The 19,229-nt window shown below is 37.1% G+C and overlaps 1 protein-coding gene across 3 annotated transcripts in view; it reads right to left on the reverse strand.

Annotated features, from left to right (window-relative positions):
- INO80 (INO80 complex ATPase subunit) overlaps positions 1 to 19,229 on the reverse strand; it is a 123,523-nt gene that overhangs the window by 84,801 nt on the left and 19,493 nt on the right. For all 3 annotated transcript variants that reach the window (XM_070797294.1, XM_070797293.1, XM_019968557.2), the window contains exons 2-7: positions 11,125 to 11,310; positions 10,710 to 10,879; positions 10,549 to 10,616; positions 7,377 to 7,559; positions 4,857 to 4,977; positions 3,565 to 3,779 (exon numbers count right to left, since the gene is read on the reverse strand). In XM_070797294.1, the coding sequence (XP_070653395.1) occupies positions 3,565 to 3,779; positions 4,857 to 4,977; positions 7,377 to 7,559; positions 10,549 to 10,616; positions 10,710 to 10,879; positions 11,125 to 11,267 (900 nt within the window). In that variant the 5' untranslated portion in view covers positions 11,268 to 11,310. The remainder of the gene's footprint in view (positions 1 to 3,564; positions 3,780 to 4,856; positions 4,978 to 7,376; positions 7,560 to 10,548; positions 10,617 to 10,709; positions 10,880 to 11,124; positions 11,311 to 19,229) is intronic.

A 19,229-nucleotide genomic window follows, 5' to 3' on the forward strand; every position in this document is an offset into this window, starting at 1 on the left:
AATTTTAGCAACTTATATAATCATAGTATAATTATTAAGAAAGGAAATTAACACCAGCAAAGTACTGACTAAATTACAGGTCTTATCTGAATGCCAAGAATTTCTGCACTAATATCCTCTTACTGTTCCAAGATCCCAGAACAGGATCCCACAATGCATTCAATTTAGTTGCTCTTCTCCTTAATCTCTTCCAGGATGTAACATTTCCTCAATCTTTCTCTTTCATGTCCTTGACACTTTTGAAAAGCACAATCAGTTATTCTACAAAGTGTCCAAAAATGTGTGGTTTTCTGGTGTTTCCTCAGGACTGGAATGACATTATGCACTTCAGCAAGAAAAGCAGAGAAATGAGGCACTGATGATGTACTCCTCCCAGCGCACCACATCACAGAGTTCATGGTATGAAAATCTATACTACTCGTGATATTTACTTTGGTCATTTGGATAAGGTGCACTCTCTCTACCAGTTTTGAGGCTATACAAATTCTGTTTCTCCTCTTCTGCCCTCTAATTTTAGCATTCATAAATGCATCTAGTCTGCAACAAGTATTACTGTGGTATCTGCATTAAGGATAATTTTATTTTCTTCTTTCCTTCTGTATTAACTGAATTTCATACTGAAAGGTAGAGATGCTCCATCTACACCTTTGTCTATTCAGGTATTTATGAAGTATGGGCTGATAACTATTTATTTTATTCTATGGGTTAAAATTCAGTATCATTATTATTTTGTTGCTCAAATTATTCTAACTTTGGCCATGAAGTAGTCCTTTAAGTTTGTTCCTGTGTTCTTTTGACAAACCCCTCCTTCCCCTCCAGCTTTTTTCAGAACTTCCTCACTTTCTAGCAGCACTTAAAAGTGTTCTAAGGTTCATTTTACTGTTTTTTTTGGCGGGGGCTGGTGGGGGGCAGGGGGCGGAGGTGGGGAAAGGCTGTGCTGTGTGGCTTGTGGAACCTTAGTATCCCAGAGATTGACACACCAAGTTCTAACCATTGGACCACGAGAAAATTCCCTAAGGTTCATTTTGTATTCTCCCTGCTGAGTTCTGGAATACGGTACTTCTTTAAGGAGCCCTGATTCTTTTTACTAGAGAATAAAAGTTGTTTAGAAACCAAGACCTGGTTGCCAGGTATCCTCATTGTTACTAGGGTGTCACTGCTACTAGAGGCAGAAAAAAAAAAAAACAAACATACACACCCAAGCATATCTCTGTATCTGGGTGTGTGTATAAAACCATGAATTTATACTGATACCTCTGATTCCAATCAAATTTCATGGGCTTCATTTTAACTTTCCCCTTCCTTCTTACTTTTAATTTCTTTCTCCAGCAGTGAAAAACTGGCTCTCATATACAACATATTTACTTATTTGTTCAATGCTAATACACACATAAAGTAGTTTCAAAACTGTTAACCTAGAACCCTCGGAGAAACACTTTTTCTATGTCAATCATGGCATTTACGAATAGCTCCTTCAGTCCTTACCCTCTCATATCTGATCAAAATACTGTTCCCCTCAGTTACTTAGACGAGTTCCTTATTCCACACTCCCTGTAACTTGATTGTATTATTCATTTCTAATACAGTTAAGTATACTTGTTCCTATTTTATTCCATTTTGCCCACACATCCCCCTAACCTCCCTCTCCAGCCACATCCTGACTGGTTTGATATTTTATTTTGAAGTATGTCAGAGACACATAAAATATTAGTATGGTTCTGAAAATCAGCCTTATATAAGATACACTCAAAGACTTCTTCCTCCTCATCCCTGCTACCCTGTTTCCATTCCTTCCCTTCTTTCTATCCTTTTCCCACCTGCCCTTTATAAGCAATCAATCACTTTAATTTCTGGTTCATCCTTCTTGAATTTCTTTTGAACAGGTATTTGTGCATTTTCTTATATTCCCTTTGTTCTCACATGAAGCGTATGTTTACTTTTTTATGTTTTGCCTCTTTAACTGTATGTCCTAGAAATTACTTTATATCAGCTCAGAGAGGTCTTCCTCATTCTTCAACAGCAGTATGATAATCCACTGAGTAGACCTGTCGTTTAATTTAAGCCCCATATATGGACATTTAGACTGTTTTCATTATTTTGCAATTACAAATAATGCTACAATGAATAACCTCGTTTACATGCATTTTTGTGTGTTTACTATAAGGTAGATTCCTAGAAGTGGAAGTACTGATTTGAAAGGTAAATGCATCTGTAGATTATTGGGTGTTGCCAACTTTCCCTCTAATACAGTTCTAATTTGTATTCCTAGCAGTAATGCATGAGAGCACCTGTTTGCCCAGAGGCTCCTTAACAGAATGAACTGTTATATTTAAAAATTTTTGCCAGTGTGATAGGTGACAAATAGTTTTATTTTTGTCTAAGGGTATCTAAGTGGTTTTTCATTTGTATTACCCCAATTATGAGATACTTTGAACTGAATCTGTGGTAATTTTCCCCCTCAATTTTTAAGTTCTTTCTGTGTTGGAGACAATAGCCTTGTAACTATAGTATTCAGTGTAAATAATGTCTCACAATTTGTCAGCTGTCTTTTGTCAGGCAAAAACTTATTTTTATGTGGTCAAATTTAAGAGTATTCTCTTATATTACCTCTGGAAGTTGAATTATAAACTCTTTCCTACACAAAAATTAGATAGAAATGCAATCATTTTATTCTAATATTTGTATGATTTCATTTTTTTTACACTGACATCCCAAATCTATTTAGAGGATATGTGTGAAACACAGACCTAATTTCACCTTTTTTGAAATGGCTATCTAGTTGTCCAGCACCACTTACTAAATTTACCACTAGTCTATCTGCCTATTCATGTGTCAATATCACACTATTTTAATTGCAGAGATTTTACAGTATATTTTAATGTTTGGGAAGGTTTTTTACTGTTTCTCTAGCAATTCTTGCATACTGACTTTTCCCACAGAGTTTAGAATCAGCTTCTAAATTCATGAAATATCCTGTTTATATTTCAATTAAGATTGCATTCGATTTATAATGAAGCAATTAATTGAATAAAATGCAAACCACTGGTGAATCCAAGGAATACAGACATTCCTTGTATTATTTCTGCAACTTTTAAGTTTGAAATTAGTAAATCAAACTAAAACATTCAAACAAATTCAAAGAGCAAAATGAATGCTTATACATGTTTTTCCTAATCATTCACATTTTCTTCTAATACCTGTGATTATTCAGTAACATCTAAATGTTTACGTTGTCTAAGAAAACACATCTCCATCATTTTGTTTTAATCTCCTGTATTATCACTTTAAAATTTGCTGTCAAATCTCTATTATTTTATGTAAGAAAATTGCATTTCTTCCTCAAAGAGGCCTCCCTCCATTTTTTTGGCAAAGCAGCATAACACAACAATTATCTTGTGAATCCTGATCAAATTCTAGAAAATCAATTAACCAAAGAGAAAACTATCCAGGATTCTCCTAATTCCAATAGATAGTTTCTTCCTGAATCCTGTGAAAGAATCCAGCACCCCCAGCTTCTTTTTGGAGGGCAGGCAAAGAAAATTCTACCTGGAGGCACTGACTGACCTTTGGTAGTTCCTTTTTCACAATGCTGAGCCATACTTTCCTGCGACGGGCATTGAGCTGCTCAATGGATAAGTGCTTCTTCTTGGTGCCAGGAGGAGGTGCATCATGAGAGAACTTGGCAAAGACTTTGGTCTGGTGGTGGTGGCGACGAGGGGATTCTTCAGAGGAAAGTTCTTCATCTCTTCGCCTTTTCTTCTTCACTTTTTTCAACTTAGCTGCAAAGGAACAGACTCTCAGAAGGTTGCTTTTCTTTTCTTCCACAGGAGAAAGTCATAAAACAACCTTATCACTTTAAGAAAAATCAAGATTCTTTTCTCATTCCACTTAGACTAGCAATGTTTATCCCTTTATCTATCCAGGTCCATGAATATTCCAAGAAGAAGATCACACTACCTTGGAAAAGAACACTGGATACTCCCTCTGTTTACATGAATGAGAAATAAAAGAGAATGTTGAGAACTGAATTTCTTTTGAACCCCACAATAGGAAGGGAGGCTTACAAATTATCATGAGCTCAAGTAATGATCAGAAGGAAGGAAACATTTCTATTTGGTGGCAATGTGAGGTGACTAAAAAAAATAACAGAGAAAGAAATAATGCATCTGCTGATATTACACTAAGATCTGTGAAAAGAAAATTATACATCAAGAAAAACCTAGCTTGAAAGGGAGGGTAGAAGGATGAGAGACTACAGAGATAAAACAAGGAGGATGTGGAAGAAACAAGGGAAGAAGGCTAAAAAGAGTTTTTCTGAATAGCGTTTTAGGGGAATAAAATCTGCCTAGTACAGATAGTCTAAAACTTTCCTTTCCTATTTCCTTCCTGATTTCCAGACGCTTGGAACTCAAGAGAGGAAAAGACATTTCCGGGCAAACATGCAAACAAACACTCCTGAAGATCAGGAGGTGATCTATTTTAAATCACTACATACAGCAACAATTATAACTTATTCCAAATACTTCAGGTTACTCCTCATACCTCCCTGTGTAACCAACTTCTTTCTCTCCCAGAATATTTTCACTATTTAGACAGTATGTAAAAGAAAAAAAAGGAATAAACTAATCGGCTTAAACCTCTGGCAAAGAATCTATAGTTCTCCTGTCTTCATAATTCTAGAAAAGATCATAAACCAAATACAAAATAAGTTTAGTAATACTTAAAATTAGTAATGAGATAAAGGAGGCTAGGGTTTTTCAGATGAAGCAAATTTCTACTACATGGATTACGTTCAAAGTCCAAATGTACCTGAAACTAAGAATGAGTAAAGGTAGACGGCAAGTCAATATGTTTACCTTTAAGTTTCTTTTCTTCCTTGAATTTCTTTTTTTTGGGTCCTAGAAGGTGCCGCTGCTGCTCATAGAAAGGGTCATAGGTGGACAGCAGCCCTGCACTGTAGTATTGGTATTGCTGCAACTAAAACAGGCAAAGACATGATGCTTAGAAGGGCCTGTCTCTCTTACAGCTCAGTCTTCAAATCATTTCTTTAAAAAAGCCATTCCAGAGGAAAAACCACAGTTGCTACATATAGTATTCTTCCCATATATGTATTCTTATACATATAGTATAAAGAGACCAATGAAGATCTAATACATCAAAGTGAATTATTCCCTTTACTTCAAAACAAAATGGTTTCATTGGCTATGCACACAGCAAGTTGTTGAAAATAACAAACAAACAAACAAAAATCCTTCATAATTCTGAGTCTCCACCAGAGTATTTACTTTGTCCTGACACATATTTGTCATTGTTGAAAGGTCTCCTCTTGAATTCATCAACAAGAAACAAACGTATTTCTATTACCAATAGGTCCTTAGATTTACTAAGATTCCTAACACGTGCTTTCCCAGCTCTTAGTTTTATATTTGGTTTGAATAGTCCCCGCCATCCAATTCTTCATTGTTTGAAGTCTTCTCTCTCCATTTCCCACCAAGAGACTTTGACAACATTATACATAGTGTTTTTGTTACCAGAATTCAAACATACAAATAATCTACTTTTTTCTGTCCAAAGAGTAATTAATCTTTTCAAATATTTCATTTAAATTGACTTCCAAAGCTCAATGGATAAACATGATGATAAATAAATTAGGTAGTCCCTTGTTGAATCTCCTTCCTGAATTATAGCTAAATGAATTGTTCAAGGACTGAACCTAGCATGGAAGGGTGCTGTGAAGAACTACTACAAGGTCTATTAAAACATTCATCGAACTGTAAACTTAAAATCTGTGAACTTTTCCACATGTGCATTTTACTTCAATTTAAAAAAAAAACAAAAACAAATATTTTGAATGCTGCTGCTGCTAAGGCGCTTCAGTCATGTCCAACTCTGTGTGACCCCACAGATGGCAGTCAACCATGCTCCTCTGTCCCTGGGATTCTCCAGGCAAGAATACTGGAGTGGGTTGCCATTTCCTTCGCCAATGCATGCATGCATGCAAAGTCGCTTCAGTCGTGTCTGACTCTGTGTGACCCTATGGACAGCAGCTCCCAGGCTCCCCTGTCCACAGGATTCTCTAGGCAAGAATACTGGAGTGGGTTGACGTTTCCTTCTCCAATACTTTGAATACCAACTGCCTTAGCACTGTACTTTAAGAGGGAACTCCTTATCTAAGTCAGAAGTTATATATCTTACCATCTGTCACTTCTACAGGTTTATAACTTCTAACATATTATTCAAAACTCTCTAAACTAACTTTGGACCTTAATGGTGGAAAGCTTTTAGGTCTTCAAATATCCTATTACTCATTGTGTACAAAGTGTTGAGACTTCTGACAAAAATCAGAAGGCAATGATAACAGCATTCAAATAGTTGCCACTTAAATCATCAATCTAATGTTATTATGTGAAGAAACGGACTTTTTCCAAGATAGGAACACGTTCAAAAAAACAACTGCATTAAAAAAGCAACCATAAGAATTTTAAATGGTGCAGCTGCCTTGGAAAACAGCCTGACAGTTCCCCCCAAAGCAGAGTGTTACCATATGACCCAGTGATTTTTTTCCTCCATATATGCTCAAGAGAAATAAAACATATGCTCACACAGAAAACCTATACACAAATCTTCATGGTAGTATTATTCGTAAGAGCCAAAAAGTGAAACAACTCAATATTCATAGCTATGATCCATAAAGCTCAAAAAGTAGAAGCAATCCAGTTAGTTCATCAAATGATGCATGGATAAATAAAATACAGTATGTCCATACAACGGAATATTATTTGGTAATAAAAAGGAAGTACTAATAATACATGCTACAACATGAATGAACTCTGAAAATATGCTAAGTGAGAGAAGCTGGACATAAAGCACCACATGTTCCATTTGTACAAAATGTCTAGACTTGGCAATTTATAGAGAAATGGTGGATTGACAGCTGCCTGGAACAGAACAGAATGAAGAGAATGAGAGGGGAGTTCCCTAGTGGCCAAGTGGTTAAGATTCCAGGCTTTCATTTCTGTAGTCTAGGTCAATCTCTTATCAGGAAACTGAGATTCCTTAAGCTACAAGGTACAGCCAAAACTAAAAAAAAATTTTTGAAAAACAGAATGAAGAGCAAGAACTAAGGGGAACGAGACTTCTTTTTGGAGAAAATATTCTGAAATTAGATAGTGATGACAGTTACAAGTTCTAGAATATACAAAGAACAACTGAACGGTGTACATTAAAAGACTGAACTTTTATGGCATGTGAAATGTTTTCAATTATTATAACTACAACCACCATTTAAATATAAAGTTACAAAGATAGTTACAATTAATATAAACCAGGGTAAACACCCAGCATGAAAACCTGAAATTTCTCCTGGAACTCTTTACCTCCTTCTCTTTACTATACTTATTCTGGTGAAGTTTCTTATATTTGTGCAGTCGCAACATATTATGAAGATCTTCTCTGCTAAGACTGAGTTCTTCCTCTTCGTCATCATCTTCTTCTTCTCCTTCATCGTTGTCTTCACTATGAGAATCTGCCTCACTGGATTCATCACTCAGCAGAATGCTCTGAAAAAGGGAGGAAATGGAAATGGAACCTTTGATATGAAACAATTACTTTCATAATCCAAGGATTTTTTTTTCCACTTTTCAAACGACAAAAACAGCTGGGGGATAATCATTCTAGTTTCCCTTATACTATTCTTTACCAATTCAACTGAAAAACACAAAGATATAAATTAAACTTACTACGTCAAAGCTGTATATTGTCACCCTGCTTATTTAACTTATATGCAAAGTACATCATGAGAAACGCTGGGCTGGAAGAAACACAAGCTGGAATCAAGATTGCTGGGAGAAATATCAATAACCTCAGATATGCAGATGATACCACCCTTATGGCAGAAAGTGAAGAGGAACTAAAAAGCCTCTTGATGTAAGTGAGAGAGGAGAGTGAAAAAGTTGGCTTAAAGCTCAAGATTCAGAAAATGAAGATCACGGCATCTGGTCCCATCACTTCATGGGAAATAGATGGAGAAACGGTGGAAACAGTGTCAGACTTTATTTTGGGGGGCTCCAAAATCACTGCAGATGTTGATTGCAGCCATGCAATTAAAAGATGCTTACTCCTTGGAAGGAAAGTTATGACCAACCTAGATAGCGTATTAAAAAGCAGAGACATTACTTTGCCAACAAAGGTCTGTCTAGTCAAGGCCATGGTTTTTCCAGTGGTCATGTATGGATGTGAGAGTTGGTCTGTGAAGAAGGCTGAGCGCCAAAGAATTGATGCTTTTGAACTGTGGTGTTGGAGAAGACTCTTGAGAGTCCCTTGGACTGCAAGGAGATCCAACCAGTTCATTCTAAAGGAGATGGGCCCTGGGTGTTCTTTGGAAGGAATGATGGTAAAACTGAAACTCCAGTACTTTGGCCACCTCATGCGAAGAGTTGACTCACTGGAAAAGACTCTGATGCTGGGAGGGATTGGGGGCAGGAGGAGAAGGGGACGACAGAGGATGAGATGGCTGGATGGCATCAATGACTCGATGGACTGAGTTTGAGTGAACTCTGGGAGTTGGTGATGGACAGGGAGGCCTGGCCGTGCTGTGATTCATGGGGTCGCAAAGAGTTGGACACGACTGAGCGACTGAACTGAACTGAACTGAAAGCTACTGATCCCCAAGTAAAAAGCACTAAAACATGAGAAATGCTATCAAAAGCAACAAGGCTAAATTTCACTTAGTACATATACTACACATAAGATAATTTAATTAAATGTCAAATTCCAAGACAAAAAACTAAACAAAAGCTAAGAAACTAGTATAGCATAAAAGGGAATATAGAACACTAGTTGTGATGGCTGATAAAGGAGAAACCACCCCAAAATCCATTAACTGATGAACAGATACACAAAACGTGGTATTATCCATGTAACAAAGTATTATTTGGCAACTGAAATGAAGGAAGGAGTACTGACATGTGCCACAACATCAATGAACCTTGAAAACATTATGCTAAGTAAAAGAAGCCAGACAAAAAAGACCACATTTGATGTTTCCATTTATATGAAATGTCTAGAACAGGCAAATCCACAGAAACAGAAAACAGATTAATGGTTGTGAAGGGCTGGGGAAACTAGAGTATGAGTAACTGCTAATGAGTAGAATTTCTTTCTGGAGTGATGAAAATGCTCTTGAATTAGACAGTGGTGATGGCTGCAACAACTTTATGAATGTACTCAAAATTATTAAATTATAAATTTTAAAAGGGAACATTTAATGGCATGTGAATTACATCTTGATTTTTAAAAATGTGACGGCAAAGCATAGAGGTTACTGCACTCCCAACAGTTTAAAACCTCACTGACACGAAGCAAATCAGGACTTTACTGAGTCTTTTAAATGCCCTGGTGATAAAAATGAAAGGATAACTTTAAACTACATTGAACTCTTCACAAGAAAAGTATCTAACAGAGAAATAATTAGTTTCATTAGAAGAAAGGCTATCCTTAATTGAATCGAGCTAAAGACAGTAATCTTGTAAGAGTGTAAATGAGATTACGTCACTCCCTTGCTTACAAATACTCCAATTGCTTACCACTGTGTGCTATGCTAAGTCACTTCAGTCACTTTCCGACTCTGTGCGACCCCAGAGACGGCAGCCCACCAGGCTCCCCCGTCCCTGGGATTCTCCAGGCAAGAACACTGGAGTGGGTTGCCATTTCCTTCTCCAATGCAGGAAAGTGAAAAGTGAAAGTGAAGTCGCTCAGTCGTGTCTGACTCTTAGCGACCCCATGGATTGCAGCCTAAAAGGCTCCTCCATCCATGGGATTTTCCAAGCAAGAGTACTGGAGTGGGGTGCCATTGCCTTCTCTTGCTTACCACTGTAACAAGAGTTAAAATACAAATTCTTCAACACAGTGTACAAGGCCCAACATGATAAGCTAACCTCAGCGTCTACTATCCTCTTACTGTACTCCAGCTGTATCAGCCTTCTTTACTTCCCCAAACATACCAAGTTGCTTCCTCTCTCAGACTTTTGCCATTTTTCCTTCTTACTGAAATGCTTTTATCTTAAACCTTTAGAGTTCTCTCTGATCATTCAGCTAAAATGTTACCTCTTTAAAGAAACTATTTATTTACTTATGTACAGGCTTACTCCCTTCATTAGAATGTACGCTACCCAGGGTGGGAACTCTGTGTATTTATGTACAATAATGTTGCCCAAGGCAGGATGCCTCAATCAACATCTGCTGAATGAATGACCTACTCAGGTACTAATAAAAAATAAATTTAATTGTGGTTACAAGCCAGTAAAGGCAAGGATCTTATCTATTTCTGTACTCTCTTGCTTAGCATAGGGCTTTATTCCTAAAAACTTTGTTAAAATGAACTTTGCTGAGTCCTCTAGACTTTTCTCTATAATCTCTTAAACCACCACCCAGAATAAAAGACTCATGTCTAGGAAAATCTCTGCCAGTGTACCAAAATTAATCAGTTACTTTTCTATTTGCAGTTTTAGTGGGTTATTTAAATTATAAATGTTCTACCTTATCTCTTACCTTTAGCCACTTTCTGCTTTTCTTCAACTTAGAGAAGTTATATAAATTCCCTTTGTCAAATTTTGATTCTGTGTAAAGAAACACAAAGAATAAAAAAAAACGAAAGGACAACTGACCCAAGAGAACTGATAGTTCAAAAAGGGATCTCATACCACACTGACCTGACTGTAGAACTCCATTCAATGAGTATGTGTTTAACATTTCAGAAGTGCTTGCTCCAGAAGTCTCACCAAGCAATGAATTTGGAGGTTCTTCCTTAACTTGTATCAAGGGATCTCCAGACTGAGGCAATAGAGGATTACTGTCATCCAGTCCATCTTCACTTTCATCACTACAAATCAAAGAATGATGAATCCACAATAAAAACTGACCCAGAAAAATATTATAATTTATGGTTAGTAGACTAAACACTTTACAGAAGAAATTGATCCTTTGGTTAAGTTGACTGTATTTTATGAAAGAAAGAAGGAAAAAAAAATTCTAAAACCAGTAAGATATTTTAACCCTAAAATCTACAGGAATAATGGGAATCAGAAATGTGGTAAAAAATTACATGGGGAAGATGGAATACCATACCTAGAAATATTCCTGTTGAAGATGGCTGATGTTTGTCGCAGGAAATGGTCCAATCGGAGGGCCCTCTCCAGGTATTGAAGGTAGAGGGGCTTTGCCAGCTCAGTGCAGCCGCCATCGTCCCCGGCACCCAACTCCGAGGCCATAGAACAAATCTGTCTTCATGCACAAGGGTTTCTGACTGCACGGCTGCAGAATGGAGATAAGTAGTAAAAAGATGAAATGCTATTCCCTCTCCCTTTATTTTGCCTGCTTGCTATCAACGTGAAGAGAAATCAGAATATAAGTCTACAGTATCATCTGCCTCCTAATGCAAAGGCAGAAGTTAAAAGGATGAAAAAAAATCAAAATATAGAAATACTGTCATCTATCATTATGAAAATTCATGATACTCTTCTGAAACAGTGCCTTAAAATTTATACCCTACAATTCTCTTTCACCCTACAATTAATAACTACTCACAACTATCCAAATCTGTACCATAAATTCACTGTTGTACATCTCACAGAGGAGCACTTGTTCTCAGCATCACCCTTCCAAACAGCTACTTCCTTTTTCATTTTGTATCTACATTCATACACCTATGTGTGAGGTAGTAATTGTAATCCATTTACAAGGGATTAGATACACTGGCAAAGTTTTTTACTATACACTCTCTTATAAATATGCCATTAAATATAAAGATTTAGAGATGATTTTAAAAACTGGAGGAAAGAGCATAAAAGTGAGAGTAAGAAACCTGAGCATTTTCTTTGCTAACTTATGTTGTTAAGGAGAATGTTAGAGTCAGGACATCTTCACTAGAGAATCGACATGACAACTTTCCCCCAACTGTCTTTCATGTAACATCTTCTACCTTATAATTGGGTCTCTTTAAAGAGTTATGGGGTTGAGCCAGGATTAAACAATGGGACAATACAGAGCAATTAGCCCACCATCTGATATACAGTGAGTACTCAACAAATAGTAACAGTAAATTATTTTGTAAAGTTGATAATCCAATAAATTCAGGTATAATCTTTAAAGGAAACCAAAATATCTTTATCGTGAGTTGTCTTCTCTTTTTATTATGAAGCATTCGTCACTCAGTCATGTCGGACTCTTTGCGACCCCATGGACTGTAGCCTGCCAGGCTCCTCTGTCGATGGGATTCTCCAGGCAAGAATATTGGAGTGGGTTACCATTCCCTTCTCCAGGAGATCTTCCCAATCCAGGGATCAAAGCCAGGTCTCCTGCATTGGAGGCAAATTTTTTACCACTTAGCCACCAGAAAAGGGGCCTTTTTATTTTTATTACAGGTTTAAAATTTTTCCTAATATAATCTTTCTCTTATACTCCCTTAATTTTTTAAGAGAATGTTAAAAATTCTCCCCTGATTGTGCTACAGATTCAACATGATCCCTATCAAAATCCCAGCAGGCTTTTCTCCTCCTCCTCCCCCGCCCCCTGCCCAGAAATTGACAAGCTGATTCTTAAATTTATATGGAAACTCAAAGAACCTAGAATAGTCAAAATAATTCTGAAAAAGAACAAGACTGAATGATTTATACTGTCTGATTTTAAATGTATTTATAAGAAAGCTACAGTCATTAGGACAGTGTGATACTGGTATGAGGATAACCACACAGACCAATGAAATAGATCTGAAAAATCCAGAAATAAACCTCATATTTACGGCAATTCATTTTCAGTAAAGGTGCCAAGGCAATTTCAATGGGGGAAAGGATAGTCTTTTCAACAAATTGTGCTGGACAACTGAATAAATAACACATACAAAAAACTTAATTTAAACCATTTACCTCATACCATGCAAAAAATTCAAAATGGTTCAGAGATCCAGGTGTAAAACCTCAAACTATAAAACTTCGTTCTACAAGAAAAAAAAACCCTCATAATTTCAGATACTTTGCCAACAAAGGTCCATCTAGTCAAGGTTATGGTTTTTCCAGTGGTCATGTATGGATGTGAGAGTTGGACTGTGAAGAAAGCTGAGCACCGAAGAATTGATGCTTTTGAACTGTGGTGTTGGAGAAGACTCTTGATAGTCCCTTGGACTGCAAGGAGATCCAACCAGTCCATTCTAAAGGAGATGGGCCCTGGGTGTTCTTTGGAAGGAATGATGCTAAAGCTGAAACTCCAGTACTTTGGCCACCTCATGCGAAGAGTTGACTCACTGGAAAAGACTCTGATGCTGGGAGGAATTGGGGGCAGGAGGAAAAGGGGACGACAGAGGATGCTGGATGGCATCACCGACTCAATGGACTTGAGTTTGAGTGAACTCTGGGAGATGGTGATGGACAGGGAGGCCTGGTATGCTGTGATTCATGGGGTTGCAAAGAGTCAGATATGACTGAGCGACTGAACTGAACTGAACTGAAAGAACTCTGGCAACTAAATAAGATAAGTCAAGTAAAAAATATGCAGAAGACTTTGAACAGGTATTTTACCAAAGAAGATATACAAATAATTAATAGAAGATGGAGATGCTCAACATCAAAAACTGCAAATTAAAATTACAGAGTGATACCATTTACACACACTACAACGGGGGAGCCCAGTAGGCTGCAGTCCATGGGGTCGCTCAGAGTCGGACAGGACTGAGCTACTTCACTTTCACTTTTCACCTTCATGCATTGGAGAAGGAAATGGCAACCCACTCCAGTATTCTTGCCTGGAGAATCCCAGGGACAGGGGAGCCTGGTGGGCTGCTATCTATGGGGTCGCACAGAGTCGGACACGACTGAAGCGACTTAGCAGCAGCAGCAGCAGCAGAACAGTTCTGGTAAAAAGATAATTGCTAGGGAAGATGTGGAGAAACTGAAACCCTCATACATTGCTGGTGAAAATGTAAAATATTATAGCCACTACTGAAAAGTTAGGCAGTTGCTTGAAAATTTGAATACAGAGCTACCATGTGATCTAGCACTTTCACTCTTTGTTATCTATTCAAAAGAAATAAAAACACACATCCACCATTCAAAGCCTTTTATGTGAATGTTCACAGCAATATTATTTATAGTAGTCAAAAACTGAAATAATCTAAATGCCTATCAGATAGTAAACGGATAAACAAAATGTGGCCTGGACAATGGAATACTAATCAGCAATAAAAAGGAATAAACAATTCATATATGCAATAACATGAACGAGCCTCAAAATTTTGTTAAATAAAAGAAGAGAAACACCAAAGACCACATACTGTAAGATTCCATTATATAAAATACCCAGAAAAAGCAATCTGTAGATACACAAGGTAAAGGACAGTGGTTTGGGGAGGTGTAAAGGGGGGAGTGACTACAAATGTGTATTAGAGATCTTTTTTCAGGCGAGTTGGAAATGTTTTAAATCAACACTGTAGTGATGGTTGCACAATTCTTTAATTTTGCTAAAAATCACTGAATTATAACTTAAGGTGAATTTCAAGGTATACAAAATATCAGCCTTGGTAACAAACTAAACAATGTTAAAAATACTTAAAATACTTTTTATCAAAGTCTTTATAAAAAACTTTTAAATAAAAGTTCTTTTTTTTAAATAAAAGACTTCAATACATCCTACTTTTCAAATGAGGCCTAACATGTACCCATTCCAGATGATTTCAAAGAAACTTGGTATTTATAAACAAAGGGACTTCCCTGGTGGTACAGTGGATAAGAATTCACCTGCCAATGCAGAGGACACGCACTGGCCTGGGGAAGATTCTACATGCCGCAGAGCAACTAAGCCCATGGGCCACAACTACTGAGCTGACATGCTGCAACTACTGAAGCCCATGTCCTAGAGCCTGTGTTCTACAACAAAAGAGAAGCCACTGCAATGAGAAGCCTGTGTACTGCAATGAAGAGTAGCCCCCTCTTGCCACAATTAGAGAAAGCTTGTGTACAGTAATAAAGATGCAGTGAAACCAAAAATAAAAACAAATAAATAAAATAAAGCAAGGGATTTCCTCGGTTGTCCAATGGCTAAAATTCTGCATTCCCAGTGCAGGGGGTCCAGGTTCAAACCCGGATCAGGGAACTAGATCCCACATGCTGCGACTAAGACCCAGCGTGGCCAAATAAATAAAAGTAACCATTAAAAAAAAAAAAAAAAACCTATTAAAAAAATAGAGCAAAACTATCTTAGATAATAATATAACACATTTAATATACATACAAATTAAAGCACATCAAGCTGCTACTTGGAAGACCTAGGCAGTCATTTTTCCAAAGAAGACATAGATGGCCAACAGGCATGTGAAAATATGCTCAACAATGCTAACTATCAGGGAAATGCAAATCAAAACTACAATGAGATATCACCTCTCACCCATCAGAATGGTCACTATCAAAAAGTCTACAAGTAATAAATGCTGTAGAGAGTATGAAGGAAAGGGAATACTTCTACTCTGCTGGTGGGAATATAAACTGGTTTATCTGCTGTGGAAAACAACATGCAGGTACCATATGACCCAGCAATGCCACTGTTGGGTATATACCCAAAAGAGATGAAAATTCTAATTCAAAAGGATAAATGCACTCCAATGTTCATAGCACTATTCATAACAGCCAAGACACGGAAGCAACAGATGAACGGATAGAGAAGATGTGGTATATATGTTGCAGCAACATGGATGGACCTAGAGCCTATCATACTAAGTGAAGGCAAACAGAGAAAGACAAGTATTATTGACATCACATACATGGAATTTAAAAAATAACACAAATGAACTTATTTACAAAACAGAAACAGACTCACAGAGAAAACAAACTTATGGTTACCAAAGGGAAAAGAGGGAGGGGAATAAGTTAGGAGTACTGAATAACAGATACACATCACTGTATTAAAATAAACAAAAAGGATTTATTGCATGTTACTGAACCATTTTTTCTGTACACCTGAAACTAACACAGTATGATTAATCATCTATAGTTCCATATAAAAAGAAAAAATTGCTGCTTAGCTCCCTCCTAAGGTTTTATTACAAAATAATTGATATTATGCTTTACTTAATTTGCCTGATAATAAAAAATGATCTTAATTAAGGGACTGTAAAGGTATGACTACAAAGGAACACTAGGTGATTCAAAAGGAACTATTTCTTATATAATTCCTTAGTATCTAGGCTGCATACTAAACATGAACTCAAAACCAGGTAAGTCCAGGGAAGATCAGTTATTTGTATGGTCTTACAATGCTCAATGTGCCCCCCGGGACACCCCAGTCCTGTCGTCTGATTCTCTCAGAATCGCCTTTGTAGCACATCACCACTGACAGCTGAAACGGCCAACATGAAACAGCGCTCTCTTATTTCCACAGGACTAAAGGAGGAGGTGTATGAAGTTCTCCACAACAAGTTTTATGATGACATCTGGAGAGTCAATTAATATTTTTAAAGTGCTTGATTAGATTTTGTCATAAAATATACATAAAATTCACCATTTTAATCACTGTTAAGTAGAAAATTCAGTAGCATACACAAATTAAGAACACCCTGAAAATGCTTCTAAACTTCCTGTCAGATCCATCCCCATCTTCATGTGAAGAGCACCTTTTAAGATTCATCTAACCACAGGCTCTCACTGCAGTTTCAAAGGATGAAAGAACTATTAATATATGATGTCAGAGCAATTCACCACTGAGTGACCTGGTCCATACCCTGAACTCTGGCTCTTTAATTCTGATTACCCTGCAACTTGGACTGTGATCACCCTTTAGTTCTCAAATAAAGCTTGATATCCATGGTAAAGTATCTGCCTCGAAATCAAACCCATATACATCAAACTTACCTACCTACGTCCATGTATGGTTCTAGGCTGCTTGCATTGCACTGCACTGCTTTGCATTCTCTAACCACTGCTATGCCTTTATGGATACTGCCTTGCCCTTATCCTATAAATAACTTCTCTGTAAGGTAAGTCTCACCAAGCTGAGATGAAATCTCTCAAAGACAAAATGAGATACCCTGTTCCAGGAAACACTTTCAGATTATTCTTAGCTAAAACTTCCCGCTTCTTTGAACATCTATATGGTTATTTACAGAAAGGATGGCACTTACATGATCTTATACTTGACTAACTGTACATACACATGCATGCCTTAGCTCTCTTACTAAATAAACTTGCTAAACTATTTGGGCAAAGAATCCCTATCTAATGAATCTATTTGGCTCTGATATTTAAAAATGACCATATTAATTTGCTTTTCAAAACAGTCTTAAATGTCAAGGCTACAAAACTCTAGTTCTAATGTTACTTTCTATATAAAGACAATCTGTAGTCAATGACCATAGTCCTCCACGTCCATCCTGGACAAAAGACTTGCAGATAAAAGTTTAAATAAGACAAATCAAAAGATAACAAAAGTCAGGTAACAGAAACTTAAGCAGAATGGATTCAACCATTTATTATCTGTTGAACAACAGGAGAATGCATGAACTGAATGAATATCTTTCAGGGACTCCCCCATAAAATTTGTCTCCCAGGCAAGCTGAGATAAATATGGGGATAGAAGAGATCAAGGCATTACTTCTAGACAAGAAGCTGAAGGACACCTGCACCAACTGCCAATTCTTAGCTGAGAATTTCCATCCTCCCCCAAATGAAAGACCCAACAGGGAAAGCCATCCTATTTCTGAATAGGGGTAAGCTAACAGGCTCTGTTCAATGGTAGCCTAATCCAAGAAACAGTTTTTAGTTTAATTTTAATTTTGTTTTTTTAAGGGAAAGGGGTGAGTTCTAATCTTTATTTCTTAACAGCAATGGTAATAACATGCTATATCACAATTAGCTCATAAAATACTACAATTACAATTCTGGCTATAAAGTATTTTTCATAAGACCTAAACATTTAGATTTTCCATAACTCCCCCCCCCCCATTTCTCTTTATAAATACTGCCCCAAGTTAGTTTCACACCAGTCATTTAGAGAACCATTTCCCAAAGTTTACTTCTCTGAGTGCTAGCTCGATATTAATAAATGACCATGGATATTAAAAATATTGGGTTTCCCTGGTAGCTCAGCTGGTAAAGAATCCGCCTGCAATGCAGAAGACCCCGGTTCAATTCCTGGGTCAGGAAGATCTTCTGGAGAAGGGATAGGCAACCCACTCCAGCATTCCTGGGCTTCCCTGGTGGCTCAGCTGGTAAAGAATCCACCTACAATGTGGAAGACCTGGGTTCAATCTCTGAGTTGGGAAGATCCCCTGGAGAAGGGAACGGCTGCCCACTCCAGTATTCTGGCCTGGAGAATTCCATGGCTTGTGTAGTCCATGGGGTCACAAAGAGTCGGGACACGAATGAGCGACTTTCAATTTCATTAAAAATATTAAAGCATTAAAGTCAGACTTAAGATTCTTCACATTTCCAATATGCTAATGTACTTAGTCTCTTTCCAAGAGGAATTCTCAATTTATTTGACCATTTTATGGCAAAATCACTCATCAAAATATTTAAGAGAAGACCAGATTGAGAATCACTGACTTAGTCAGATACCTAAAGACAGTTAAATCGTAACTGCCTTTAAGAAGTAATTCCTGGTGGGAGGGAGGTTCAAGAGGGAGGGGAAAATACATATACCTATGGCTGATTCATGTTGATATATGGCAGAAACCAACACAATACTATAAAGCAATCCTCCTCCAGCTAAAAATAAATAAATTTTTAAAGAGAAATAATTCCTAAATTTATTTATATTAGTACAGAAAAGTCTGAATTAAAGTACAGCTCTTGTGAAAACTATAGCTTTAAAGCATTTTAAGGACTGAAGACAGTCTATAGCAGGTTATAGGCTAAAGCTCTAAAAGGCCAAATATTAAGGTAACAGAACAACTGGATTTCCCACCTGCACTCCTCCATAACTCAGGCAATCTGTAACCCAAACCTATTATGAATGAATGTGATTTACTGAGTTCAGAGCCACAGGCTACATTAATAATCTGCAGGGCTATGGCACAAATAGCAGGATCAGGCCAAATAAATAAGCTTTGTAATATTTTTAAAGATATAAACAGACCAAAAAAGAATGGAGATGTTATTTTCACATGAATAATAAAGTCACATTTCACTGATTCAGCTATTCAGTTGCTGAACTCAGTGTAGAAAAAGATATTTCCTTCAGAGATTTAGTCT

Source organism: Bos indicus, chromosome 10 (assembly GCF_029378745.1).
Source record: "Bos indicus isolate NIAB-ARS_2022 breed Sahiwal x Tharparkar chromosome 10, NIAB-ARS_B.indTharparkar_mat_pri_1.0, whole genome shotgun sequence".
In the NCBI taxonomy this organism is placed as follows: domain Eukaryota; kingdom Metazoa; phylum Chordata; class Mammalia; order Artiodactyla; family Bovidae; genus Bos; species Bos indicus.